Source organism: Opisthocomus hoazin, chromosome 4 (assembly GCF_030867145.1).
Source record: "Opisthocomus hoazin isolate bOpiHoa1 chromosome 4, bOpiHoa1.hap1, whole genome shotgun sequence".
Classification (NCBI taxonomy): Eukaryota; Metazoa; Chordata; class Aves; order Opisthocomiformes; family Opisthocomidae; genus Opisthocomus; species Opisthocomus hoazin.
Window position 1 is genome coordinate 4596250 of NC_134417.1, and position 27778 is coordinate 4624027.

The 27778-nt window shown below is 43.9% G+C and overlaps 2 protein-coding genes across 6 annotated transcripts in view; both read left to right on the forward strand.

The window, feature by feature from the left end:
- The first annotated feature begins 895 nt into the window (after positions 1-895).
- DBR1 (debranching RNA lariats 1) lies at positions 896-10767 on the forward strand. The gene is made up of 8 exons (XM_075417682.1): positions 896-1115; positions 1202-1326; positions 1420-1500; positions 3224-3309; positions 4555-4779; positions 5658-5738; positions 7317-7462; positions 8004-10767. Exons 1-8 carry the CDS (start codon positions 919-921, stop codon positions 8680-8682), a joined length of 1620 nt encoding a protein of 539 aa, XP_075273797.1. The 5' UTR covers positions 896-918; the 3' UTR covers positions 8683-10767.
- Positions 10768-12623: 1856 nt separating this feature from the next.
- ARMC8 (armadillo repeat containing 8) overlaps positions 12624-27778 on the forward strand; it is a 74983-nt gene continuing 59828 nt past the window's right edge. For 3 of the 5 annotated variants that reach the window (XM_075417678.1, XM_075417677.1, XM_075417680.1), the window contains exons 1-2: positions 12625-12786; positions 15034-15110. In XM_075417678.1, coding sequence (XP_075273793.1) covers positions 12742-12786; positions 15034-15110 — 122 coding nt within the window. In that variant the 5' untranslated portion in view covers positions 12625-12741. Of the gene's footprint in view, positions 12787-15033; positions 15111-27778 lie in introns of all 5 variants that reach the window. The other 2 variants (XM_075417676.1, XM_075417679.1) reach the window with 1 other exon arrangement.

Consider the following 27778-nt stretch of genomic DNA (forward strand, 5'->3'; position numbering starts at 1 on the left):
GTGCCTCAGTTTGTGCCCATTGCCCCTTGTCCTGTCGCTGGGCACCACTGAACAGAGTTTGGCCCAGTCCTCCTGACACCCACCCTGCAGATATTTATAAGCTTTTATAAGGTCCCCTCGCAGCCTTCTTCAGGCTGAACAAGCCCAGCTCCCTCTCGCAGGAGAGATGCTCCAGTCCCCTCATCATCCTTGTAGCCCTCCGCTGGACTCTCTCCAGTAGCTCCTCATCTTTCTTGAACTGGGGAGCCCAGAACTGGACACAGTGCTCCAGATGGGGCCTCACCAGGGCAGAGCAGAGGGGGAGGAGAACCTCCCTCGACCTGCTGGCCACACTCCTCCTAATGCACCCCAGGATCCCATTGGCCTTCTTGGTAACCAGGACACACTGCTGGCTCGTGGTCTTCTTAAGCATCACAAGAGAGGGCATTACCGGAGAGCTGCTACCTCAGGGGAAAAAGAATGGCTGCCTGGTTCCATGGTTACAGGGTACCGAGCAGAGCAGCAAGTTGACGCCTAACTACGTTCCTGTAACTCTGTTCAGTCCCTCAAGACTATCAAAAAAAGAAGCCAAACAGCGGGCAAAGCCTGGAGCGGTTTTATTAGGCAACACACGACCACCCCCCACTGACCGCCGTTCCGACCGAGGGGACGGGCGGGGAGAGCGGCCGGGCCCCCCGCGCCATTGCTGCCCCCGCCGCCCGGGGAGCTGCAGGGAGCCGACGCTGCAGGGAGCCGACGCTGCAGGGCGCTAAGCCCGCGCTCCGCCCGATGCCGGGCCGGTAAAACCCCCGCGGGGCCGGGCTTCCCTCCGCGGCCCCAGCGCCGCCCGCTCGGCGCTTTGCGGCCTGGCCCGGGCGGGGCGGGGCGGTGCGGGCGGAAGGCGGGCGCGGCGCCTGCGCGGCGGCGCGGAGCGGAGCGATGAAGGTGGCGGTGGCGGGGTGCTGCCATGGCGCCCTGGACAAGATGTACGAGACGCTGGAGCTGCTGGAGCGGCGGCACGGCGTGCGGCCCGACCTGCTGCTCTGCTGCGGCGACTTCCAGGCCGTGCGCAACGAGGCGGACCTGCGCTGCATGGCCGTGCCCGCCAAGTACCGCCACATGCAGACCTTCTACCGGTGAGCGCCGCACGGCCCGGCGCGGCCCGGCCCTGCCCGCGGCCCGGCGCGCTGCGGCAGCTGTCCTGTCCCCCCCCCCCCCGCAGGTACTACTCCGGCGAGAAGAAGGCCCCGGTCCTGACGATGTTCATTGGCGGGAACCACGAGGCGTCCAACCACCTGCAGGAGCTGCCCTACGGCGGGTGGGTGGCCCCCAACATCTACTACCTCGGTAGGGTCCCCCGGCGGCGCGTTCCCCTCCGGACCCCCCGCCCGGCCCCGCCGTGACCGGCCGCACCCCCCATCCTCCCCCCGTCTCCTTTAGGTTACGCGGGCGTGGTGCGGTTCCGCGGCGTGAGGATCGGCGGCATCTCGGGCATCTTCAAGTCTCACGACTACCGGAAAGGTACGGCGGGACGGAGCGGGCCCGGCCGGGGGGCGGCGGGGAGAGCAGCGCTGGGCAGGGTCTGCCTGCGCCTCCTCCGCTGTGCTCCCAGCCGGCCGCTGCGCTGGAAACCGCTCTTGGCTCAACGCTGGGGTTGTTCTGGAGGTGGTGGTGGGTGAGTCGGCAGCAGCTGCCTGGCGACCGCAGGAGGAAGCGCTGCGCCTCATGAACGTTGTCGTTGGAGCAGCCTGGGTTTTTCCCTGGCAGTGTCCTGTTAGCGTGCAATGCAAGACTGTTTCGTCTTCCTTGTGTAAAACAGTCAATTTATGAGCGTGATACTTGGAAAATATGCTGTCCTGAGCTGGGGCGTGGGGTCGGTACATCTCCAGATCGGTTCCTCCTGGTTATATGTGCATTCAGGAGTTCTTTATTGGAAGGGTCTCCAGCAGCGGACAGAAATCTGATCACAGATGATACCTGGCGTCAGCAAATGGAAGATAGTTTAGCCTTTATCATCTCCTCAACACGTGAGATAGCGGTCTCTTACTTGCAATTACTGTACATCTTTAGTAATTCACTGCTTCAGAGAAGCTTTGCAGATGGCTTTCAAGCTGCAAAGTGCTGAACTAGTTTTCTGGAACACCTGATTGTGTCTAATGCTAACTAAATCAATGCTAACTACATTTGTTGTTATCAAGCATACAGTTTTGTATGCCTAAATATTGCATGTGGGAGATGGGACTTCTTTGACAATAATGCTAACTAGTGAAAAAGTAATTTTTCTCTTCATTCTGAAGAGTAAGTAGGAGCTCGGCTTGATGGTCAGGTTTCTTGTCCCGAGGCAAAGTTGGAGACTGCATCCCTTTTGTCAGGGTACATGTTTGCGCTTCCGGAGTCTGTGGTGCCTGTGGGCAATCACAGGCATCTTTAAGCTGCTACTGAACCAGTTAAGCTGTGGTTTCATGGTTGGTGGCAGCACTCTCGAAGAAACATGAAAAATCACAGCATCGGCGGCCTGAGTCAGACCTCATGCAGTGCTTTGTGATCTTTTTGTTTATACCTCTTTCCAAACTGTTACATCCTAACTTGTGTTTTGGCCGCTGACCACTCGTAGGAGGTGGCTCTGTGCTCTCTCTGTGTTGGTGCCCGTCATTTACTTGTTGCTGTCTACCTGATGTTCTTTGGCTGTGCCAGCACGTTTGCATGTGTAGCTGTGATATTAGCAGGTCCATGTGTTGCATGGCTATGCAGCGAACAGCTCGCTCTGTGTGATGGCACGTGGCTATGCAGTGTAACTCTGGAGGTGAGGGGTGTGAGGAAGTAACGAGGGGTGTTATCTTACCCGGGAGCTACAAAATCACATTTGGGAATTAACCACACAAATCCCTCTGCCAAAAGTTACTTGTTTCAGACGGGTCCTCGCTTTTAAGTATCGGAGTCAAATGCCTGGTTTTTGTTTCCACAAATGAATTACTGTATTTTCTATACTTGTGAAAATAAGACACAGAATGGAAGAAATTTGTTGTAGACACATGTTTACAACATATTTGCCTCATGCATAAAAAGTTAGCAGCCTGTTGGTGTAGGCCTTTTGTGAAGGAAATGCAGTATCTCCTTCGGTTGTTGGCAGCCTGGTATTTGGGATTGCTCTAGGTGTCTGTATGACCACAAGAAGCCAACTTGCAAACCGCACTAGGAGGGAACTGTTGGTTCAGACAACTATTCTTTTTTTCCAATGTTTCAGGCCACTTTGAGTGTCCACCGTACAACCAGCAAACAATTAGAAGCGCTTACCATGTGAGGAATATCGAAGTCTTCAAACTCAAGCAGGTTAGTGAACAATCTATTTTTCAAACAGTGGTAAATAGTTTTCGTTAATTCAGAAGATGTTAAAGCTACTCTGAACAAGTACACAGTTGGGTAGCAAATCTTACCAATGACTCCCAGCTGCTAATCTAGACAGGCCATTTGATGCTGGGTGTTACTCCACTGTTGTTCCTGCTGAGTATCTTGTCCAACGCTTTGCGTAGCAGTGCAAATTTGATCTGAATCAGGCACAGGCAGGAGTGTTTTTCTGGTGTGGGTTTTTTTTTAATTGGATAAAATTCCCCGAATGGAAGGCACGCCAGCTATACACCCCTGTTCCAGCTTTTTGTTAGTTTTAGGAAGATGGATGCTACCTTGTCTAACATGCAGGCTGGTTGGTGCAAAACTAACTAATCAAAATTGAACCAGCTTAATAAACTGATCCCAAATTCCTGTGGTTGAAGTATTTTTGACTCCAGGGTGAGAAATTCAAAGGACGGATTAGTTTTGAGCTGTTGCCTACTCCTGCTTTGTCACAACAGCTACTCGGTTTGGCTGGGGTTGTGGTGTGAATACATGTATTTATAAGCATCATGTGAATGATTATTCAGGATGCAGTTGCACACCGAAGTGTTCGGTAGGTGTGGGGATGCTGAAGATAGGACAAAGGTTTGCTGTTGTTGTAAAGAGTTTAATGCAATTTGCTGTAAGTTTCGTATTAGTTGGACTCTGGTTTCATCTAGAAGTGTGTTCTGATACAGCTGGTGGAAGTAGGCTGACTAGTGAACCAAGACATACTTAAGACATTGATTAGACTTCTGAGGGGTCCGCCTTTTGAGAAGGAATGTCATGCTTTGCTATTATGCCTTTTAAATAAAGCTTTTAAAAATTTAATGAGGAAGGAGGCGCCTTTGATAGCGGGTAGAGAACTTGCTCCATAGCTGTAATTTTTAAGAGTTGTCTTCTGAGTGCCTGACACTTGCTGTGATCTCTTTTATAAGGCAGTATATGTAAAACACACCTGGCTGTCCCAAGAAAGTGTAGTACAAACCGTGGAGACTAGAGTCCCTTGACATTTTCAGAAGCCGTCTCAAAGATGGGGCTCGCTGGTATACTTACTTGTTTAAAAAGCGAGGCTGTTGGTCACAGCTAACTCTGTATTGATCTCAGGTAGAACTTGTTACCTGTGTTCCATCTTGTGCTGTGTAATTTTGAAACTTCTTTATCATATGTGTTTTATTTATACTGTATGCTTGTTTGGCTTGACAGTTAAAGCGACCAATTGATATATTTATGTCACATGACTGGCCAAGGAGTATATATCACTACGGAAACAAGAAACAGCTGCTCAAAATGAAATCTTTCTTCCGTCAAGAAGTGGAGAGCAACACATTAGGAAGCCCTGCTGCTTCAGAGCTTCTGCAGCACCTAAAACCCACCTACTGGTTCTCAGCACATCTTCACGTTAAATTTGCAGCTTTCATGCAGCACCAGGTAAAGGAGGAAAAAAAAATAAGATCAAGAATGTATGTGTCCCAAGCCTATTTCAAAATTCCAGTGCAGGTAGTCATGTCCAGAAAAACAACTTCTTAAAATGTTTTTGCTCAGTTATTAAATCTCAGCTTAAGCCCGAAGACATTAAGTGGTGTTAAGACTACTAGTTTATGTGAGTTAAAGAGATGTTATAAATCAGTGGTGTAACTACCTAATCATCTTCAGGGACAGTGTGAAATAGCTGATGTTGCTGGATCTGAAACTTGTTAATGTAAGTTTATAGAAAAGTACCCTCTCTCCCACTTTACTGGGGAAGGAGACCGCTTCAAAACAAGGTGATAGAGAAGCGACTGAAAAGAAGATAGTGGTTAGCCTGGGTTGGGAGGGTACCTGTAGTAAGGCTTGGCAGATGAAGTTGTCTAGTGGCCCAGGAAAAGCCAAAAACCAGCCCCTGTAGGTCAAAACTTCTCTGTGGCTTGTTCCTGAAAGTGGTGTGACATGTGATTCCTATTTGCAAGTTATTTAGCTGTAAAAATGTAACTCTGAACCTTCTAGAATCAACAAATCTCTTTCTAATTATGTTAAAAGTTTTTCTTTTGGCATCGGGGCTAAGTGTGCTCAGCTGCCTTGGTTGAGGGAGACCTGTGACAATTGCTTTATCTTGCTGTCATCTGCATCCAACTTTCTGTTAGACTTTCACTGAAGTCTGTCCTTCTCTTTATCCCTCCACCCCTTTCTTATAATCCCATGCTTACTTTGTGTTTCAAAAAGTTTTTTTTCCGTATAAACTATGCCTTTAAATCTCTATATAACTTGTTTAGAATGGTCAAATTTCATAGAAATGCTAATGATTGTGTTTAACACCATTTGTTTCCTAGGCAAGCTCCAAGGAAGAGCTACCAAAAGCAACCAAGTTTTTGGCTCTGGATAAATGCCTGCCGCACAGAGACTTTCTGCAGGTGATGAACATGTGTAGTGGGGTTTCACTTTTTAAGTACTGAATTTGTCTGGCCTGCTAAGTGCTGTGTTTAGATATAAGCTGAAGAATAGTTCTGATAAATGGAGGATTGGAAAGAAACTAGGAACGGTGCATGTGTGGAATGGTCTTGTGTAATACTGTCTCGAACTAAGCAGACCTGTCATGCAGGTGTGGTGTTTGCTTATTCCTACTGTTAGCTTTCTCCGTAGAACTAAGTACTTGACTGAATTGAAGAAGTAGCTCTACTTTAACCTGAATTGAATCTCCTGTTGTGGTTTTTTTGACACGTGAAACCTATGAAGAAAGCCCATCTTGAGGCTTTTGTTTTTACCCGAACCACTTTGGGTCAGACAGTGACTCTTTCTTCAGTTCCGTAGTCATTAATTCAGACAGGATCGAGTCATAAGTTGAGTACTGCAGTTTCCTTTCGGTATTGTGGATGCCAGCAGTGGCTGTTTCTCTTTGTTTAGTGCATATCTTGGCTAGGAAGGGCAGTGGCTGAGTGGGAATTTTTGGTATGAGTGCCAAACTGATTTGCCAAGAGCAAAAAAGTGTTCATGTCCATGGCCTGTGTGTGCTGCCTGCAGTGCCATCTGCAAAATCTAAAATGGATGAATCTACAATCCTTTGCTAGGAGAGGGAGCTGCTGACAGCATGTTTCTCAAATGCAGTCGAATGTTGTAGTAGTCTTGTTCTGAAGTAGCTTGTATTTGTCAGCTTAAAGGGAAGATGGTTCATTATCTGTCCTTTGGATGTGTGGTGGGATCCATTTGCCCCCGTAGTTACCTTCTGAAGATGGGAGAGAGTATTAGGACGGGCTTCTGCTATGCAAAGGTACACTGGGGTGCTAGTCCACACGTCGAATTCTGTAGCAAAACTGATCTGGACTAGTACTACCTCCAGCAGCGTGGTAATCCACCTGTGTGAAGCTCTGGTTTAAAGTATATATATTTTTTCTTTTTTCCTTAAAGCTATCTTACAAGGTTGAATTACGTAGTGGATTATTTAAAATCAGAGCCTGACTAGTGCAGTTTGGCTTAATCAAATGGTTTGATGAGGTTATTGTCACTGAAGACAAAGTGATTTGGATTTCAGTTCATCAGCTGTTGAAAAACGTTTTGTGTTAATTTCATTGCTGTGCTAAGAATGTGCGTTTATCCAGCAGAATAACTGTTGCTATCAATTCTTGGTGTATATCTGCTTAGAAGGTGGCATGAATTTCTGAGTAGGCAAATTCTGGTTTCTAAGTTGCATAACTGTCCAGTAGCTGGCAATAGGGAGGAGGGTGTTCTGCCCTTTGGTTGCTGTAAGCTTAAATACAGAAATGCCTGTTTTGCTGTTGTTGATTGTCCTTTCTTAGGCTCTTACTGCTAAAAACTTCCATGTAGGGCTAACTTGAGAGGACTTGTTTGATTGAGACCACTAGCTCAGTGTACTTTAAACTTAATTAAAACTCTTTGTCATGAAAGTAACACTTGAAACTGTAATCAGTTTTTGCTGTTGAGAGAAATAACTTGCCTCATCTGTTTTCTGTGGTGGGTTTTTTTTTTTTTAACAGATAATAGATGTAGAACATGATGCTAGTGCAGGGGACTCGCTGGAGTATGACGCTGAGTGGATTGCAGTCCTCAAGGCCACCAACAGTCTTGTTAATGTGACCCAGAGCTCATGGAATATGCCTGAAAATAATGGCCTCCATGCAAAGTAAGTTGCATGCAAAGTCGAGAGGAAAGTGTGATTTTTGCTGAACTGGAAGTAAACTTACTGGTTAGAGTTGTGATTCTCTGTTCTGCAGCCTGTAATGCCTGTAGGACTTGCTAAATGCCTTGGAAAACAAAGGGGATGGTGCGAAGACTTGTGCTCTAGAGCATACAGCTTCTTTACTGCTCTACATGGGCAGGTAGTTTTTGTTTTCCAAACTTTGATACCACCATTTGAGGGGCAAAGAATACACGGTGGCTGATTGTCTTGCCAGTTACACTGTGAGACTGAAAATCGGGCTGGATTATGGGGATGGGCGGGTGAATGCTTACTGAGTGGGCTGACATAATACGCAAGTCCTTGGTGGGGAGAGGGGAGTCTCAGTCTTGACCAAAGGTAATATACTTGCTTGTGAAATCATCTGAGAAATTAGGGGTCTGTTGTAAGATGAATATATTATCCATCTGTAAGTTTCTCTTTGCAGTGGGAACAGGAAATACCTTTTGACTAGCTGCACTTGTTTTAACTTTATACGCTTATTTAGGTGGGATTACAGTGTGACGGAAGAAGCCATCAAAGAGGTGTTGGAAGAGCTGAATCATAACCTCAAAATTCCTTGTAACTTCACATTGACAGCTGCTTGTTATGATCCCAGCAAGCCCCAAAAACGCCTGGAACCAGTTCATACCATCAATCCACAGACCACTGAGTTTTGTGCCCAGTTTGGCCTCACTGACATCAATGACAGGATCCAGCAAGCCAAAGAAGAGGGCTCAGTACGAGGCGAATATGAAGAGGAGGAGGAGGAAGAGGAGATGGACAGTACTGGGTCAGCAGAGGAGCCCAGTGAATACAATACAGATACTTCTGGACTTTCATCCATTAATCCAGATGAAATAATGCTGGATGAAGAAGGTGGTGATGAAGACTTGAGTACATGTTCTGTGGATCCTTCCCCTGATCATCCTTCTGATTTTTCTGCAAGTTTTTCTGACATCCGGATCATGCCAGATTCCATGGCGGTATCGTCTGATGATGCTATGGACTCCACTAACGAGGAACTGGAGAAGTCTGGTGTGAATAAGCAGGTGGAAGAAAAGAGCCTAAATGAGAGACCATTAAAGCGCCTTGGTGGTGATGAAAATGGGAGTAGTGGCATTAAAAAAATTAAGAGAAGGAATCAAGCTATCTATGCTGCAGAGGACGAAGATAAAACAGAATAATACTTAATATGATGTATAACTAAGTTCTCTCCCCACCTTTTTATGGGAAGGTGGTGAGAACTGGTGAACTACTTGTGCTTTTAATCTTACTTGATCTTACTCATACTACTTTCGTAAGCTGAAGAGGCTGTATGTACCTCTCACAGGGAAGAATATTTATCCAGATTAAACATCTAAGGCAGAAGCAGACTTTTCCAACAAAACACTTCGTCAAAGGATTTAAAGCTCATGTATTATCAGTTGATTTTGCTTCAGTTCTTGGTTATTAGTGTATACCACATATCTTCAGCTGTATTGCTATACAAGATTCACTGTGCTTGTTTAACAAGAAAAGAACTCTTAAACTATAACTCAAGTCAAAGTGAGAGGATGTCTGACTTACAAGACCGAATGACTTGATTTTATTGCTTTTGTCTTGTTTTATACTGAACTTTTAATACAAAGTAGCATATGCAATAACTCTGTGAACTAAATTTGAAAATAGAATTCCCATGATAACAAAATACCAATAGAAGAATGAAGATTTTTTTGTTTCTGGTGATATTCATGCCTTAGAAAATCATGATTGTAAACAAAACAATGTGTATTGTCCAGTATTGGCTTTTAATTACAGTTTTGATAGGGAATCAAGTCTCTTAATTTGAAGTATGACAGTTTTATGGGGACTGTGGAAGAGGGCATCTCTGTTCTTAAAAAAGAAAAACCACCTCACTTGTGTGCTGTTTCTTAAAACTTGAGAACCATGTCTTAGAATTAAAATGCAAGTAGTTAGGATGAGCAGCTTCCTAAATGTGGACATCATCACTGTCTCAATTCTTACTAATTAAGGGTGAGTTGTATTTTCATGTAAGGCGTTTGATGTTTATAAGTTGCTTGAGACAATGATGCCTGCCACTAGCCTAAGTTTTCACCTGTCATTTCTTTTCAGTAGTGTGCAACTTGCAGAATTCTTAGAATTGGATTTGGAATCTTCCAAAGTCCCTTCATAAACTTCAGCTGAGGGAGAACAGGAGCTGCCAGAACATAGATCCTCCTGGAAGCTGGCAGTTTTCTTTTTATTGTTCTGGTTTGCCCTGAATTATTAGCTAACAAATTACACTCCTTTGGCCTAAAAGGCTGTGAGGATAAGAAAACTTACTGAATTAATGAAAATGCAGCATCTGTCATTAGACTCATTAGTCTTACAGTCAAGTTCTGCTGGCATTCTGTGCTGAGCTTTCTGAGTCCAGACAGAGCCGGACTTCCCCATGACTGTGCTGCCCTTGAGAGCAGAGGTAGCTCTGGTGCGCTCTTACTCCTGTAAGGAACAGGTGCTGTGGAAAGCATCCTGGCAGGAAGAGGGAACTGGATGGGGAGCAATGAGTGAAATGGAGTGGTGAGCATGCGTTATGTAGCAGGGAAACACTTCCAGGTCAAGATGGCCGTCTTTAAAATCACTTCCGCGTTCTGGGATTCATCTTTGCTTCTCTCCTGGCAGCAGTTCGCCATGAAAACAAAACCTGTGTAAGTATTCAACAGCTAGGAAATAGCAAAGTTACTGCTCTCCACAGTTCTGATTAATGGCTTTATACCGGTGTGTTGATTGCATTAAGGTCCTGGGTTTTTGGTTTTTTTTTTTCCAGAGGATGCTATCTTGTTTACTTAATGATTAGTTGGGCCCTGTTAATGCTCCTCCTGTCTCTCTGTGCCTGCTCCTCTGTCAGAACACCCACCAAAGAGAACTGTGGTAAAATGTGATGAAAAATTGGAGGTGTTTGGTGTAACCCTCAGGTTATCTAAAGTAGCTGTGAACTAGCAGCTAGATTACTGAAGATAGTAGAGCATCTTTTAAGGGTCCTGAGTCTGCAATGCTAAAATCTTAAGCATGCCTCATGATCTGAAGACTGTAATGGAAATAAAGTATTTTAAGTATAAACTGTGTTATGAACTTGAAAAGTCTTCCAAGAAATCTGAGCATGGTATTCAGCCATTGAATTCTACATGAATTGGAGTGGAAGGTGTAGGTTACGTGTAACAGACTTTTTAGTCTGATTTCGTATGTTTTTAAGGCAAACTTCTGTTGTGTATTGTCCCCCATCCTCCTCTTTCTGATAAATGTGTTTTGGCTTTCTAGAAGGCAGAGACTTTGGCAAGACAGACTACTGATTTTATTTTTTTTAATGTGGACGGATTTTTTTAATGAAGTATTTCAGCACTCACTGAGCAGAGTGCAGCTGGTAAATACACTTAAATTTTTTTTTAATATGAACCATGCCAGATCTATATAGAGTTACTGTGCCCTTTCGTGCAGTTCACACCCTCTTTGCAGTTTGAAGTATCCAGCTCTACTGTGCTGTTGTCCATTATACATTTTCCCTGTCAGCAAGATCCTCTGCTGCATCTACAATTCAACTGAAGTTCTGAACTTGAAGCTTCTGCAGTAAATAAGACCAAATAATACAAAAAGTATGTAAAACACTAGGGAAGGCTGACAAAGCTCAGTCGGTTCTTAAGACTCAGGGTCTCCAGTCCTCTTTAAAACGAAGCTTTAGAGTCCTTTAGAAAGTTTTTGACTCTTTAAATTTTGGTGAGAAACATCTGGAAATTGTTACTCTGTCAGACCCTGGTATAAGTTATAATCACAAGTTCTCCAATATATCAGACTTGCACTTAGAGTAAAAATGGTTTTGCTTTTACCTGTAAAGTGCTTGAGAAAAGTGTTCACCTCTTTTATTCCAGACCAGTGTACAGAGATTTTGCTCAAAGCCTGTTATTAATCTACTGAGAGAAAAACAAACTAAGAGAAGGGATATAGATTTTTTTCATGAGACGTGTTTGTTTATATTTTTATTAAAGTTATAAAAGTCAACTTCTGACAATATCCTGAAGTATGTTTATTATGCTTCCGTTATCCTCTGCAATCTCTCCAACAGCCTGCAAAGCTGTGTTTAGCTTGCAGTAGCATAAGTTAAGATGTGAACCCTGACCTGTGATATTTTTACTATCCTCCCCCCTTAATTCCGTCCTCAGGAGCAATGAGCTGATAGAATTAGTATCCCCATGCCTCGAGATGTGAAATACAGGGGGGGCTAACATAAAAATTTCAGATGTTATAGCAAATCTCAGTGACGTTTGGGGCTTTTTTTGGGGGGTGTTTTCGGCAAAAACGGAACTCAAACGCAACCAAATCCCTGCAAGTAACAAAGTCAATAGCAGCAACAGGACCCCAAGCCATCTGCTCTGCGCGCAGGAAGGCAGAGGCCGGGAAGCGGCGCGCCACGCCTGTGTCCCAGATGAAGACTCTGCCCAAGGGCCCGGCTCTCGGTCTGCCACCCCACGCCCCACTCACGCCGTCTTCATCGTGTTCCAGGGACTCCACGCAGGCTGGGAAGACCCAGGGTGGCGACGCGACAGAAGGACCCGCAAAACTCCACGGCTTCCACTAATGCAGTCGGAACATAAGGTAGCCGAAGCTAAACCTCGTTGCTAGTAATAAGAATGATATTAATAACAAAACAGGGTCAGGCTCTTGTTGGGGCAGCTGAGGGGCTGTCCTGAAGCCATGCTAATGACCCTCACCCACAGAGCAGCGGGCTGTGCCGGCTGTGGTGCTGCGGGAGAAGCCTGGGGCGAGCTCAGCCACAGAGCCAGGTGGAGTCAGTCACCCGGCGCCTTCCCGGTGGGGCGAGCCCCGCTGAGGGGAAAGCACAAGGCCGAGGTGCGTCCCCCGTCCCGCCTGCCCGTGGCCATGGCGGCTGGGCCTGGCTGCAGGCGCATGCGCGCAGGAGGCGGGAGCGCCGCCCGGCGGCTCGCAGCGGCGGGGCGGGTGGCGCGCATGCGCCCTGGCGGCGGGCTGGCGGAAGGTAGCGGGGTTTCGGCGTCGGCCGATTCGCTGGGCGGGCAGGCGGCGGGCCCCGCCCCTCCGACCCCCCTCCCCGCCCCTCTTCCCCCCCCCCCCCCCGCCCCCAGCCCGGCGGCGCCGCGCTCCGCTCCGCGATGAGGCCGTGCCCGCCGGTGGCGGCGCGCGCGCGAGCGTGAGGGCGCCGCTCCGCCGTGGCCGCTGCTGCTGCGTCCGCCAAGATGGCGTGCGTGCTGGAGGCGCCGCTCCGCATGAGCGTCCTCTCGGTGAGTGCCGCGGGCCTGCGCCGCCGCCCCTCAGCGCGGCCGCCGGGGGGGGCGCCCGCCCGCCCGCCGCGGGGCTCGACCTGACCTTGGCCGCCGCGGGCTGCGAGGGGGCACCGGCACCTGCCCGGGTCCCTTTGTGTGGTGGCGGGGGGGCCCGGCGGGCCGGACGCGGGGGCGGGAGTGGGCCCGGCGGGCTGCGGTGGGCCGCAGGGGTGACGCGGGCGTTGGGTTCCCTTGTGCTTCCCCCCCCCCCTCCCCCCGCAACAACTCCTTCCCGGGGGGGTGTGCGTGTTCTCCTCAGCGCGGCGCTCCCCTCTGTTCTGAGGCGCCCGCTCCCATCCCTGTGAGAGGCACCGGCCCTGCCGAGTGTCTCTTTACCTGGTGATGCGACGCGCGCTCCTCAGCCGCCCTCCTTGAAGTGTTTTTCTTCGTTCCCTCGAAACTCCTCCTCGGCAAAGAGAGGGGCTCCCTGTCCTTGCTCTGAGCTGCGGTGTCCGAGCTGCCGCGGAGGGGCGCGGGGTGTCCCCGGGGCGCGGGCCGGGCCGGAGGCTGCCGCCGGGTTGTGCTCCCCCGGCCCTGCGAGCCGGTGCCGGGGGGGGTCGGTGGCAAAACCGCCGGGCTCCTGGCAGCGCTCCGGGATCTCAGCGCCCGGCCCTGCTGGGCTTTGCTGCAGGGAGGAGGCCGGCGCGGTGCATCCGTGGGCAGGGCGGTGGTGCTGCGGGGCTGGCGGGGGGGGGGCCCTTCCCTCAGGGGGAGCGAGAGCAGCCGCTGCCGGCTGCCCGGTCCTGCTCCTCCTCGCAGCCCTGCGCTGGGGAGCGACAATGCCAACGGTGTAGCGTGGGTACGGCCTAAAACAGCCGAGGTGTGGGGCTTTTCCTCCCCCCTCCCGCTCCCCCGTAGAATTCCTTACTGCATAAAACAACCGTGAAGCTGATGGTGTTGATAAATACTTTATTTCTGGGGACTGCCTGCAAAACTTGTTTGCCTGGATATGAATGCCCTTCTCCTACGTATTGCAGACCTAGTAGTCAATAGGGTGAAAGCCAGGATACTGCAGAAGCAGAAGGCAGTGGGATCTCTCTTATAGGCTTTTGCATATAAATACATAGATCAGGTAGATGAAAGTCTACTGCTGTTCTCAAAAATATTGTCTTTGATTATATGGTGGAAACTTATCTGTAGAATTTATATGGTGTAATTTAATAGTAGTCTTGGAGACAAAGGAGTATTGCTGCCTGTAGATGATTCCTCTTCTATCAGAGTTATGTGAGACCACGGGCAAGAAGCTGCTGCGGCTTCTGACATCTGGGTGGGGAAGCAGGAGCAGATTCAGCCCAAGAGTAGATACTTGCAAAAGCAAGGAAGAGTCTTCAATTACCTTACAGCTTCTTTCAAGGAGAACTCATAGGGAAGAATGGGAAAAGCCTAAGAAGTTGAGCTGGCAAAAAGAAAAAAAAAAAAAAAAAAAAAAGGTGAGATAATGGAAAAGCACCCTGGCACATTTTCATGAGAACCTGGAGGGAAAATTCCCTTTCCCACCCTTGTTTTTAGGAACACTTGCCATCTCCAACTTTGGCTCTTCTCAAAGGGAATAACAAATCATTGGTGCATAAATGTTTAGCTTACAAGCATGGTCCTGTTGCTGAGAAAAGAGTTCACTTCGTCTTACAAAGTAGCTGGGGGAATGTTGTGCTGTTGTCCCTGTTGGAGTTGTGTGGGACAGTATGTAGAAGTAAAGTCTCAGAAATGTGTAGGTATATTACGATAAAGTGAGTTACAGAAAAATGTCTTCATATGAGCTTCCTTATTTTCGAGAGCTTGTTTGTGGGTATGCTTCTTGAGCAACATTAACTGCTCTTAGAAACTTTTTCTTCCAGGAGTTTGTGTGGGTTTTTTGTATGTAGTAATTAAACGTAATAAAATCGGAATGTAAGGCAGTGCTGATAACTGAAGTAGACCCCTTTTGCGTGCCCTGCTCACAAACATATTAATAGCTGGCAGCACTCTGTTAAACGTAACATGTTGTTGCCCACATTAAGTACATCATCTTCTTTAAATCACACTTAAACACAGGGTTATTTCTTTGTGTGGATGTCACCCAGCAGTAACGTACTGCACATTTAAATATGATTCTGTGGTTTTGCTGATATCTTGCCTGGTAGGTTTTGTAGACTTGCTGCTGAGTTAGCGATTCCTGTTTATCTGCCATTATATGAAGTGATGTAAACTTTTTTTTTTCCTCCGCAGGAGGTAACGGCTAGTAGCCGCCACTACGTTGACAGATTGTTTGACCTCGATCCTCAGAAAGTCCTGCAAGGTGTCATGTAAGTCATCTGAAACACGCTTGGGCTGTTGGTTGTGCATAGGCTAGGTTTACTTGACTTCCACGGCAGTTGTATGTCAAGGGCGAGAAGCTCTTCCTATCTTTTTTTGAGAAATCTTGTTGGAAAATTTAAATGCAAACTCAATAGTATTTTTTAGCAGATTATCACTCTTTAGCACTTATGGTTCATAACGCAGCCTCTCAGTTGCCAGAAATGAGGTTAAACATTCTGTGAGCGTTCAAGAATTTTTTTGATGAGTTTCTTCCTTTTGGCCACCTTTTGCTCCTCTTCCAGGTCTATTGAGACTGTTTCCTCTTATTCCAGTGCCAAGTCAGTGTACTTGCCTCTTGATTTTTCCCTGCTGCCGTGCCTGAGTTTTGGCTTTTATTTTTAATCATGGCTTCTGTCTCACCAGTGGGAACTGCAAGCTGAAAGAAAATGCTTCCACAGATATTAATTTGGATGCAAATTATATTTCAGTACTTCTGTTACATGCCAGTGATAAGGGGTAATGACTGAAAGAGCGAGTAGATGATTTGCCCTGCTAAACAGGTAGCAAAACTGGTGCAAAGATCTAGTTGTTTTCTCACTGTCCTTGGGCTATAAGCTTTCAACTATAACCACAGAGAAACATGGCAAACAAGTCCTTGCCCAGGACTGGCTTTTGATGGTGAAACCAGACTTTTTCAGGCTTACCATAAACTTGCTGGCTGTGGCTATCTAGCAAAGCACCAGAAGACATCAAAGGACTGAGTGGATCAAAAAGCCAAGAATGTTGGTTGTGTTGCTTAGGACAGTCTGACGTGTTTTCCGGTAGCAGATGAAAAAAATTGTTCCACAAGGTGTCCCAGGGGCATTGTATCAGAATTAGTGTCCCTTTGAAATATGTGGAAAATGCAATATATGTAAAACTGTCTTGGAAACTTTACTGGTTAAAAGACTGCCTTACCTGTATAAAAACTTCTGGTAGACCACCCGTAACTATGTCCAGGTTCTTAACTCTTCCCTGTAGTAGAGTCTGGCCTTCTTCGTCCGCTGCTCATAAGGGCTGGTGTGATGGTCCCAGGGGCAAGGATGGGTCTCGTTCCGTGTCCAAGTGGGCTGACTGAGCCCCTCTTTTCTCCTTGGCCAATGCTTTGAGTGCTGGGTGGTGATCCATCCCTGCTCTCCTTTCTTTTCAAAGGACTGGAACTCACAACCCTTGATAATGCCTTCCCTAACTTTTGAGGTGTTATTCATAGCTTTTGAAGTATAAGTGATTTCCCAGAAATGTTAAGTTCTAGGCAGTATCTCTGTCTCAGCTAACATCCGAAATTCTTCATCTTGGCCATGGAAGTCCATCGATTCTGCACTGAGATGCTTTTCTTGCAAGACAAGAAAATACCAATTTATTTCACAATAGCTTTCAAAGGGCACATTTGGATGGTAATCCATATTTGTGATACTCCAGTTAAAATCCTAATTCTGAGAGTTTATCTTTCCTGACTTTGAGCAAATCCTGTGTGGTTTGGTGGATGAGTGTGAAACAGTCCGATTTAGAATAGTCTATGTATATAAAAATAGAATTTAGAATAGTGTATCTATAAAAAATTTCTGCCAATCCAAGATTCTCTTTGGGCAGAAAAATACAGCTTTGCCATTCTTCAGTGTATCAGAATAGGTGTTGAAGTTGGAATGAACTGATATTTGGGGTGGAACAGAAGAGGTTTAAAGTTTTACCAGAAGTGTCTGTCAGAAGCTTTACCAGATATTCTGCATACTTTGCTGAAAATCTTTGGTTCCGAAGACATGCTGATTTTTTTCCTTGCATCCTGGCTGAAAATACTGGTGACCTAGATTTTTGATTGATGGAACTGTACGAATATCAAGGATCAGAAAATAGGCTGTCTCCAGAGACTTTGTTTCTGCAGATGGTCTGCAGTTACAATAGTCCTGTTCTTCATATGCTGTTAAAGACACTTGAATGAATAACTTGGATTTGGGCCTTTTATTAATTGCATTCTTGTAATTTTAATGAAAACCAACTTCTGAATGAGGTTTGATAAAGGTAAGATATAGCTAAATGCTTCTTGAACTTGAAAATCGTGCCGGTCCAGTTGTCAGCTTGTAACTTGAGAAAGCTTTTAATTACATATTCTGAAAGTATTTAAATGGTCAAATATCTTCTTTTCCTTTTTTTCCCCGTGAATTGATAGAGAGGTGGTGTTCAGAGACTTCTTTTGTCCAAACAGTGAAGTCTTACCTGGCTAGGAGCTTTTTCCTTTTCCTCCTCAGGGGAAACCAGAGAAACCATTTCCCTTTTGTCTGCTGCTGCTCTATGTGGTTCTGTTGATCTTGTTTCAAAATGTTAAGTTTCCTGCAGAACTTTTGTTCACATAATTTCTGTCATATTCATCTGGGTATTGAGAGTAGGAAGGAAGGAAGGGGTGAATTACCTGTACCTGCCAGTAAATGATGAATTTCAGGATTTGAGATGTTGAGATTCTACAAGGATGACTACTGCCTTTTACTGTACTCGATGGCAAACTGAAGTGTGCAAGGCCCTTTTCTGCATACCCACATCTGTATGGCAGTGTGTGTATTTACCTTTCTATTTACTGTCTTTATAAATGAACAAACTTAATATAGTAGTTTCCTTCTGTAGACACGAACTCTACATTGTGGCCTTGCTTATGCGTGAGAGGTCTTACAGGTTTGCTTTGTGTCTGCTTAAGTGCCCTTCTAAACCTTTTTCATCTTCTACATACTGTTGCACAGTTCAAATATTCTCAAATACGCTTTGACTGCATTCTGCAAGGTCAGCATTAAGGTCGGGTATGCAGCTATCGAATATATTTAGTGTCGACAGTGCATAGGCTACCTCAACCAGATACTGTAGGGGATTAAATACTGTATTCTCTCAGAAGTTCTCTTAAATGTTTTGCTGTTATTCGCAGAGGGGCAGAACATATATAACTCTGTAAATTTCTGCATTGTTGTAATAGCTTCATTTGTCCCAAGATGGTTGCTGCAACATCATCTTATGCTTTGAAGTGTGGCAGTATTTTTTTTTTTTTAAACAATTCTGGGTGGTGATCCTTAGACTATCATTTGCTTTTCACCTGCTCTTAAGCTGAGGACCACATTGTTCAGATGCCAGACTGAGACCTATTTTTGTCGTCTCATTTATTTGCTGGTCAGGGGCTGCTTTGACAGACATTTTGTCATGCTTACATTTAGCCTGATATCTTCAAAGAGGCAGTCTATAATTTTACAGAGAGCTATGTAATTCCATCTCAAGGGCTGGTTTTGAAAGGAGCATTGTTTCTGACAAATCTGGCTTACTCAAGGTTCCAACTGTTTCTCATCAGACTGTTCCTCAGCAGTCGGAGGGTGCCACCTTTTAAGGATTGTAAGTAACCATCTTTTTGGAGCACTGAGAATTCCTATGCTGCTGGTGTTTCTGTCCTTTATGGATATGCTTATCCTGTCAGCTGGAGTTACTAGACAAGCACTTTCCAAACTTGCGTGAGCATTTTATTTCTGAGGAGAATGAAAGACGCGTCCTATAGAAATGGCACTTGATACCGAAGAACCAATTTCAAAGTGTATGTCTACAATATCTTCCTTTTTCCCAGGGAGCGTGTCCAGTGCTATGGTGGGAATACTGGTACAGATCTATGCAGTATATTTAATTTGAGTTACATATGGTTTCTACACTGTATGATTTTGAGTGTTTGAGAACTGATGTTGTTGGTATGGAGCGTATAATAGTTGGCATATGGGTAAGAACTTGTGGAGCACTGTGAATCTGACAGTTATGTTTTTAGGGTCCCTGAGGCTTAGACTGACAGCACTGCAGTGGTTAGTGGTTATGCTCAGTGTTTTGAAGACTCTGAAACTGACATTTTAGTACAACCAAGATGTAATTGGGCTTACCTTTGTGGTAGGGTCTTGGATGCAAAGTTAGGTAGGTTGTAAAAGCTCCTCTGAGGAACAATCGACTTGTACTGGCATTTGACTGAAGATGTTTTAAGATGCTTGTTGATTTCTGCCTTCTTCGAACAAAAGATACTAGAAGGTAGTCACAAACCAGAAAAAAAAAAAGCGCTTATATTTGAAGTAGTAGCACTGCTTTCGTGGAACCTCTCATATCTCTTTTGTGGTCAGTTGCTTTGAAATTGATTTGGAACACCTCCAGCAGTGTGCGTTTTTCACATCCAACTTTTTGCATTTGTGTATCCTTGGATTTGAAAAAAAATGTTCCAGGCACATGCTTAGATGACTGTATAATAGCATCTTGTATTTCTCAGCTGTGGCAATTGGAGTGAGAACATCAGTGCAGTGTTCCACACATACCTGCAGGGAAAGCTGTGTGAAATATAAGAGGCAGCTTCGTGGAGTGGGAAGAGAAGAAATTCCTATCTCCGTTCTAATGGAGCAGCAGGTACCCCCTTCAGACAGTTATGAAGAGTCCACTTCTGCCTCTTGTTGTTCATGTCGTGTTAAACAAACCTTCTTCAAGACTAAATAATGAATAGCACTTGTTTTCACGTTGTGCATCCTGAACACACGCGATCACATTTTCAGTCTCTCAGTGGGCACTTCCATACCTAAATTTTCTGTAGGAACCATGTTTTGTTCTTTGCAGAATGGCCCTGTGGAAACAAAGCAGTCCTTAAAGGATTGTTCCTGTTGTACTTTGCCTCTGGACATTTTTGATCAATTCTATTACCTGCTAGACAGTACTTTGTAGTAAGTGCATATTCTTTCAGATGCAGTGGGTAACTTTGAGGTCTAATTGGGTAGGAACTAGTAATCTAATTTTCTGAAGTGCTGTTCTTGTGCAGTGTCATTCATGTGTTGAGGGAAGAGGCTCCTGAGTCTTTTCTGTTGATACTCGTGAACTGCAGGATAGAATCTTTGCTGCTTGGAAATGGAAAGCATGTTCTTTAGGTTGCAGAATCTGACAGAAATTTGAGCAGGTTTAGGTGGTGCTGAGAGCACTACTCCATTTGTTCATGTCTCCCATTCAAGAGGTAAGCTGGGGAATCTGATGGCTAGACAAGCTTTTCACAGTGATAGATGAAAGTGAAAGACCTCAAACATAATTTGAAAATTAAGTACTGCTCTGTGAAGAGTGGTTTTCAATGTAATAGGTTTTGTGGAGTCAAATGGAAGAATAGTGTAGACACAGAGAGGAGAGAGGAAGATGCGATAGGAAGAAATTATGTTCCTGTTGTAGAATAGGACATTCTCTTGCTTGTGTGCTTTTTTTTGTAGTGCTGCAAAAGGTACAAATGCATAATAGGATTTTTTGTAAGGAAATTGTTATGTATTGTAACTCCTGGTCTAATATTTAGAGGTGGGCTGCATTTTGGGAAATTAGGTATACCTATTACATTTAGCTAGCAGTCTTCAGCCTGATAGGGTTGTTTAATATTTCAAGCCTTGCAGTTGCAACTCTGAGTCTGTGAGAGAGGGTTGATGATTAATGAATCTGTTTCAGTGCTTCCTTTCAGCAGGGCACGAAGCCACTTTTCTCCAAAATCCCTCTCTTGATGCCATGCCAACCTCAGAGTAGTGATACTGTTGCTGTGATGATTTCAGGCTGTAAGTAGGATGAGAGAGGAGAAACAACTTCTGTCAGACTAGCTGATGTAGCTGGAGAAAATCAAGTGAGTGTTGGTCGCAAAAGTCTTGAGGTCTGAGTTAGAAGTGGCAAACTTCAAGCTGAGCGCAGTTGAGTACTCTGAGGTCATTCAGAGTTTAACTTAACTTTATTAATCTGTTAGACAAATGCAGAGGAGAGGTGGTTGCCTGTAAGGGAGGGCAAAATGTAGCAGGCAGCTGAGGCAGAAATAGTCGTGACACCCTTTGGGGGGTGTGCGTGGGGTGTTATTAAGACTGAAGTAAAAGTTAGGCCTGAGTGATGCATGCCACAAAATCGGCTGTGCTACCGAGTTTGAGATTCTTAATATTTGGAGTTTGATTTGTTTTGTTCTAAGCTGCCAGTTCAAATTGATCAGAATCAGCATTAAAAAAAATTGAATTTCCAAAATAAGCTCATTTTCAGTTTGCAGTATGGAACTATGTTCTATTAGGCTAGCTCCCTGTAAATGTGTGTTACTACATTTCTAGTAACATTCAAAGGACAGAACTCTGTTTACCAGTTAACTTGTCTGCCAGATAATTAAAATGGTTTCAGTAAGTATGCTGTATTGCAGGTGCTGAACTTGTAATTTAAATGTGTTGAGACTTTTTTAATTTTTTTTTTTTCTTTGGGAATGGGAAAGTAGCAGGAAGGCTAGCTGTTAAAATTATTTGCTAAAACAAGCTTCAAACGTGCATTGTCTGAAATGCCTAGTAATTCCCACATATGTAGACTGAGTTTGTTTGGATATAGATGAATTACGGAGTTTCTGTCCTAGTGAGCACTTACTAACACCTGTTTGAAAGAGGAAATGTAGACATGACTAAAGCATATGGAGGCCATTACATAATCTTAGCTGGTAGCTATTTGGAGCTAAAAATCTGAGGCTATACTTTCATGTCGGAAAGACTTTATTATAATCTAATGTGTAATATGTATGTCAAATCAACAGATTTTGGTGATCCTTCAGTGGTTGCTGCCCTAAGCTGAAGTGGACATTGTGTCATACAATATTATGAGCTCACACCCAAGAACAGCTGAGCAGGTGCTGGAAGGCCCTTGCTAGTTATTTTCCTGTACTGAATGAAACTTAAGAGTTCTCCATGTGAATGACTTGTGGACAACATTCTTTTGATAATGAGTGGTGGTCTTAAAATGGGGGAATGGACAAAAATAACTCTAAATCAAGAGACAGTGGATGAAAAATAGTCCTAGAACAATGTAGTGTTACAGGATGCCTATTTGCTTAATGAAATTTCATTTGATTTTTGCTTCAACTGTGGGATATACTGCTAAATGCTGAAGGCACTGCTTTGTGCTGGGAAGGGAAAATATCTAGAGATAGAGATATTAAAAAAAAATTGACACAGTGACTTATATTTGATGGTTTGGGTCATTCATCTGAAGCAACAATGGTGGAGGCTGTTCTTTTGATGTGGTTTGGCAGTTTCAGGACTGCTGTGAAAAAAGTATTGTGCTGATCTGGTGTCACTGAGCAGGAGATCTCTTGGTTTCCGAGAGTTCTGTTGAACTGCAGCTGTTTTCACCAAACTGCTCTATGGGTAATTCTCTCCTGTTATGGCCTTGTTTATTTAAATAGCAGAGATTGATGCTGGAATTGAAATGCTGAAAATACAGAACTTTAGTTGTGTTTTGTGTGGTTTTGGGGTTTTTTTTTAGTTCAAAAAATTTACAGAATAAAAGCTAGCTAAACTCCCATGCTTCACTGACTTCAAGCATTTTAAATTTGAGCTACGTCTTGTTAAGGTTGAATAGGCAATTTTTCTATGGATTAGTGGTCTCATGCAACTTGTAGCACAATTTCCAGACTTGGTGCAAAGGATGAGGCAATAAAACATGCTTGAGAGAGAGGTGGGAAAAGCAGCATCTCTGGTTCTGTCGGTCATCCTAGAGATTTGAAAGGAACTTGAGTTGGAACTACAGTCAAAGACATGGAGAGCTTCAGCTGTAGAGCTTCATACAGAAGGCTGGCATGTGAGTTGACTGTCGTAAACTCTTGTATGGAAGTGAAGATTTGATACGAGAGGTTTCTTCAGTCTGTCACACACACGTAGCAAGCCAAGTACTGGAAACTGGAGTAGTTTCAGGGTAGGAATAAATATTTCTAACTACAGATACAGATCATTGAAACAACTTACCTTTCTATAGGGTAGACTTCCCTTGGCAAGAAAACTTATGACAAGGTAAGTTGCCTCTCCAAAGAGGATACTTCAGATAGGAGTTCAAGCGGTTTCTGTGGCATTGTGCTATGGAGAAGTTGGATTAAATGATAACTTTCAGCATTCTGTATGTTAAATTCTACTGTTCTGTATTGCTGTTACTATAGCCATATGCTATTTTTCTACAGCACTTTGATATTATGCAGTGGCTTGAGAGTACAGGATTAAGACTGGGAACAACCATGGATTTAGGGTTTCCTTGTTTAAATGTTGAGTTTGGCTGGTTGGCACTGTATGTTAATTGTTACAGTTCCTTAGTATTAAAACTCAAACAAGTTTAGCAACAGTGTCTCTGTGCTACTTTGTTTTTTCCTGCAAAATCATCTTCTTCTTTGCATCAACTGATATTTTTTGAATGGGATTAGAAATCTTGAAACTTTTCTTCCTGACCTGATGACTAACATTAAAAGTAAGCTGATTTATGATTTCTGTGGTTTGCTTGAGTTAGCGGGAGTTTTTAACATCTTATTCACTTTGTTGGGCTAGTAGTCATGTTAGTACAAACATGCTCCCTGCTAAAGGGGTAGAAAACAGCTCACTTGTTGGATAATTAACAGATATTCAAGCCGTAGTGGTGTCCGTCTTGGAAATAATTTCTGTCAAAGTAATGATGGACGTGTTTTAACGTGCAAAATTTGTTCTTAATTCCTGTTGTTGATTGTTTTGCATGTGTCCATAAAAATGAGAGGGTGGGAGGAAGGGAGAAGGAAGAGGAGGCAAAAGCAGTGGAAAGCATGATTGTGAAAACTTTAACTTCACAGTTAGTTTCTGACTGGAGTCCAGCCAGTCCAGGTACCATTTGCTTATATGATACTGAAACTTGGCAATTCTCCTGCAGCTGGTGCAGACAGTTTTCATTTGGGCTATGTCCTTGCATCAGCTGCCAGTACCTCAGATTTTTATATATTTGCATTTTGAGTTTTTGAAAACCTTTTCAGAATGATGCTTTGCGTCATTCTATTGTTCGTAATTGGATCAGCCTCTGGGATATAAATCTTCTGGTCTGACAAAGTATTGTTCTGGATGCTTCCTCTGTGTGCGGAATTGTCTCGGAATCTCTTGGAACTATTTCATACTAAAAGTGAAAGCATTGGCTGGAAGTGTCTAGGACTACTTTTCCTTCTGTGATTGTTCATCTCATGTTTGACATCCTTCTCTGTATAGGAACCTTGTAAATATGGCCGTTTTCAAAAGACATGAGATGATGTCATGCAGGCTATTTACTTCCTCCTCTTCCGTGTAGTTCCGATTGCTGCTTCCTTATCAAGTCACTCTAGCTTGTTTCAAGATCTTTTGTGTTGCTTTGCTAGAAGGTGACATAGGAAAGCTCTGGGGCTTGCTATAGAATTTTATAATTTCTTATGTATATGCTTGATTTACTGTATTGAAAAATCTAGGCGAAACCAAATTCTCACTAAGGAGTCCATGTATGCGTGTTGCTGTGTCATGATCCATTTTGCAGAAGAGGTGCCAGTATCGGGGCTTGCCAGGAACGCTTTAGAGGTCTGGTCTTTCTCAGCTGGGAAGTTAGCTCACACCAGTTCAGAGAACTGCACAGTAACTACTGGACATTTCTGGTGTTTTTGTGGGAGGACTACCAAAGTTAGAGTCAATTTCATGAAGATGTTGAACTTCAATAATTTCTGCTTAGGACAAAGTTCAGCACCTAAAGTTGCTTCTGCAATAATAATGTACACTGACAGACTAGAATTTTCTCAGGACTTAGAGATTTCATAGTATTATTTTTTATTGGCTAGGAATCATTAAAACTTAAAGGCTGTATTTTACTTGCAGATTATTATATTTAATGTTGCTTCTTGCTTATCTGAAGAGGGCTATATCTGGTGCCTTTAAACAATTACACATGAAGCATCAGAATAAAAACATATTAACTTCATACACAAATGGCAAATTAGTTCCTCTTCTAACTCTTGTCGAGCTGCACTTAGATGGAAATTAGATTTTTTTGTGTGAGTTTAATGCGCTCCTAAAATATTTTAAACACTCATACTATGCTAATACACTTATGAAACTAGCATGCACTGCATTTTATTTGTAGCTGATTAATTGAACTGATTGCTTCTGGTTTGCTATGTTCCAAAAGATGGTTAGAGCTGATAAACGTCACCTGATAAATTTTTTCCCCTTTTTCTAGAGTTTGTAGGAAGAAAATAATTCTTTCTGCTTTTTTCTCTCTAGTTAGTTTCATAACTTAAAACTGAGTGATCACGGAGTTGAACTAGTGAAACTATACTCTTATTTCTTTAAGAAGCAATAAGAGATGGAAAAAAGTTGATTTAGCACTTCAGGAAGCAAAATTTCCAAGCACTTAGCTAGGATCTCTGGCGTAATTTATTGTTGGCAGCCTACATTACCCTGCTTGAAAGTTTTTTTTCCTATAAATTACTTTATTGTGTTGTAGTAAATATAGGCATACATAACAGCTGTCAGATTTTAAATCTATGCATTGAAATTACTATAATTCAGGTTATTTTGTTAAATTACTTTGAATTGAGTTTGAACCTAAACTGTAAGATTTAATACATAGGATGAAAAAATAAATACAAAAACCCAACCAACCTCAAATGCATCTTCAGACCTCTGTCATATAAAAGCTTCATGGTGTGTCTTTTGGCTCCACAGAAAGCTACCTTTATGAGGCTGAGCATCTAAGTAGTGCTGGAATGTACTAGGTAGATGGGTAAGATCTGAATTTTTCTTCTGAAGCTGCTCCGGCTGTGCTGTTGCCTGGCAGTAGGGTTGAAAACTTGCCTGAGAGCTTGGAGCTGATTGTTGGAAAGCCTGTGTGTCTCCCTCTTCTGGAGCATGGTCTTCTCACAGATTGGGCCTAGAATCACCATAGACAAGAGGTTTTGAATTTCTAATGTCTTTGTAATTGTGGTTTTGCTGCTGTTTCTTGCTTCCTCATTGCAAAGACTCTCTTCCACAGTAGGAAAGGGGAGCAGTGTGCATGATATTTGGAAATAAAGTGGATATCAGGTTTTGGGGTACAAATTTCTGAAGTTTATTTGTTACTTCTTGTAGAAGATAGTGATCTCTACCGGTTTTTTTCTTTGATGAATCTCATATCATCTTGGATCTGAAGTCAGTCAAGCTCAAACTTGTTGGAGATAAGGTTTTCAAATAATGGAGTTGCCCTCAGGTTTTCCAAGGTTCATGATTCACCAAAGAACAAAAAGTAATTATTTTTCATAGTAAACAAAAAGAAGTCTACTATTATTCAACATTGAGTTATGGCATTTTAAGGATATTCTTGGTTTCCGTATTTGCCTGCTTCCTGTGTATTGAATAGGTTCAATTCTGTAAGTGGTAAATTTGAAGAGATGAGCATGACGTGGAACTTGGGAGTGCGGAGGCATAATGCACACAAACATGGTGAACCTGAGTCCGATCTATGACAGTTTTTGGTCATCTTACCAATTTGAAGGTATTTTACTTGCTTGCAGTTGAAATGGTGGAATGTACGTATGTTGGATTTGTCAGAAATCTCAAGCTTATGGTATTTCTTGTCTCTCTGCTGTGACCTTTCGGAGGATTTTTATGAACTAGGATGGAGAAACTCATCCGAATCATTTACAGATCAGGACTGTGACATCACTAAACCTCTCAATTTGAGTATTATGGAACTTGGCCATGTTCCTGCCACTTCTGAAAGGGTCTCTAAATCAGATTCTAATAGGCAGTACTGATTACATATCAAATGGTTATAAGGTTAGCAAGCCATTCTATTGTGGAGTTGGTGCAGGAGTCACAAAACTTTGTTGCTGGTGTTTTGTTTTGTTCTCTTAGCACAAAATAATGTGTAAAATCACTTGAGCAGAGCATTAGAATGTCACCAAAATCTGTTTGTTAATGCTTCAGAGTGCTTGGCAAGTGCCTTCTCTTTAGCTTCTCAAGATGGCTTTGCGAATACGTGATGCTGTGCAGCCTGATGACTTTGAGAGCTGGTGCCTAAGGGTGACAGGGAGAGGTAGCCTTTTTAGTGGCTTGAGCACTTCAGTACCTGAACCTAGCACACCTGTTGGTACAGTTTCCATTCCTTTGAGACTTCTAGATCATTGCTTCTGCCACTGTTTTGGACTGACTCTTGTATTTTACAAACCTTTAAAAATGACCGGGATACTTTCATATCAAGTGTTCAGCATAGAAACCACTGAAGTACTGTTTCTGAGTTTAGTGAAACCTTCAAGTCCGTTCCTTAAATTTTCTTGGGCTTCCACCTTAGCCTGTCTTCTGATCTTGCTTTCTCCTCTGCCTTCTGTCTTGTGGTGTAAAGTTACCAAACTTAGGGGAGATACGACAGAAAGGTCCAGGACTTTCTGCTGATACTCAGCTGTGTAAAGCTGTGTGCTGGGTAGGCAGATTCCTGTTAACTAATGGCTCACTTGACAAGCCAAGTGGTTTCCTGACTCTTGCTGTGTTAAGAGATACGCAGATCTGCAGTTCAGCTTCAGCTGCTTTTAATGCTGCTCCCTTGTTGAAGCTCCAAGATTGCTAGCCAGACCTGAGATGTTAGGCAGCCTCCATTTGCTTAAAATTCCTAGAGCGTTCTTCTGTGGCTGGGTAACTGTCTGCAGCGGGAGAGTGAGTTACATGAAGAAATACTTCAGGAAGAACGGGCAATTACCCTTAACTGATTGAGGTTTGCAAAGGTTCTGTTTATGCCAGTCCAGATATTGCCTGCCTTGGCTAAGAAGTTTTTTCTAACTCTGATGAAGTGAGTTTAACACTTGGGAGGACTGCTTATTGCAGTGGAATTTACACATTCAGTGGAT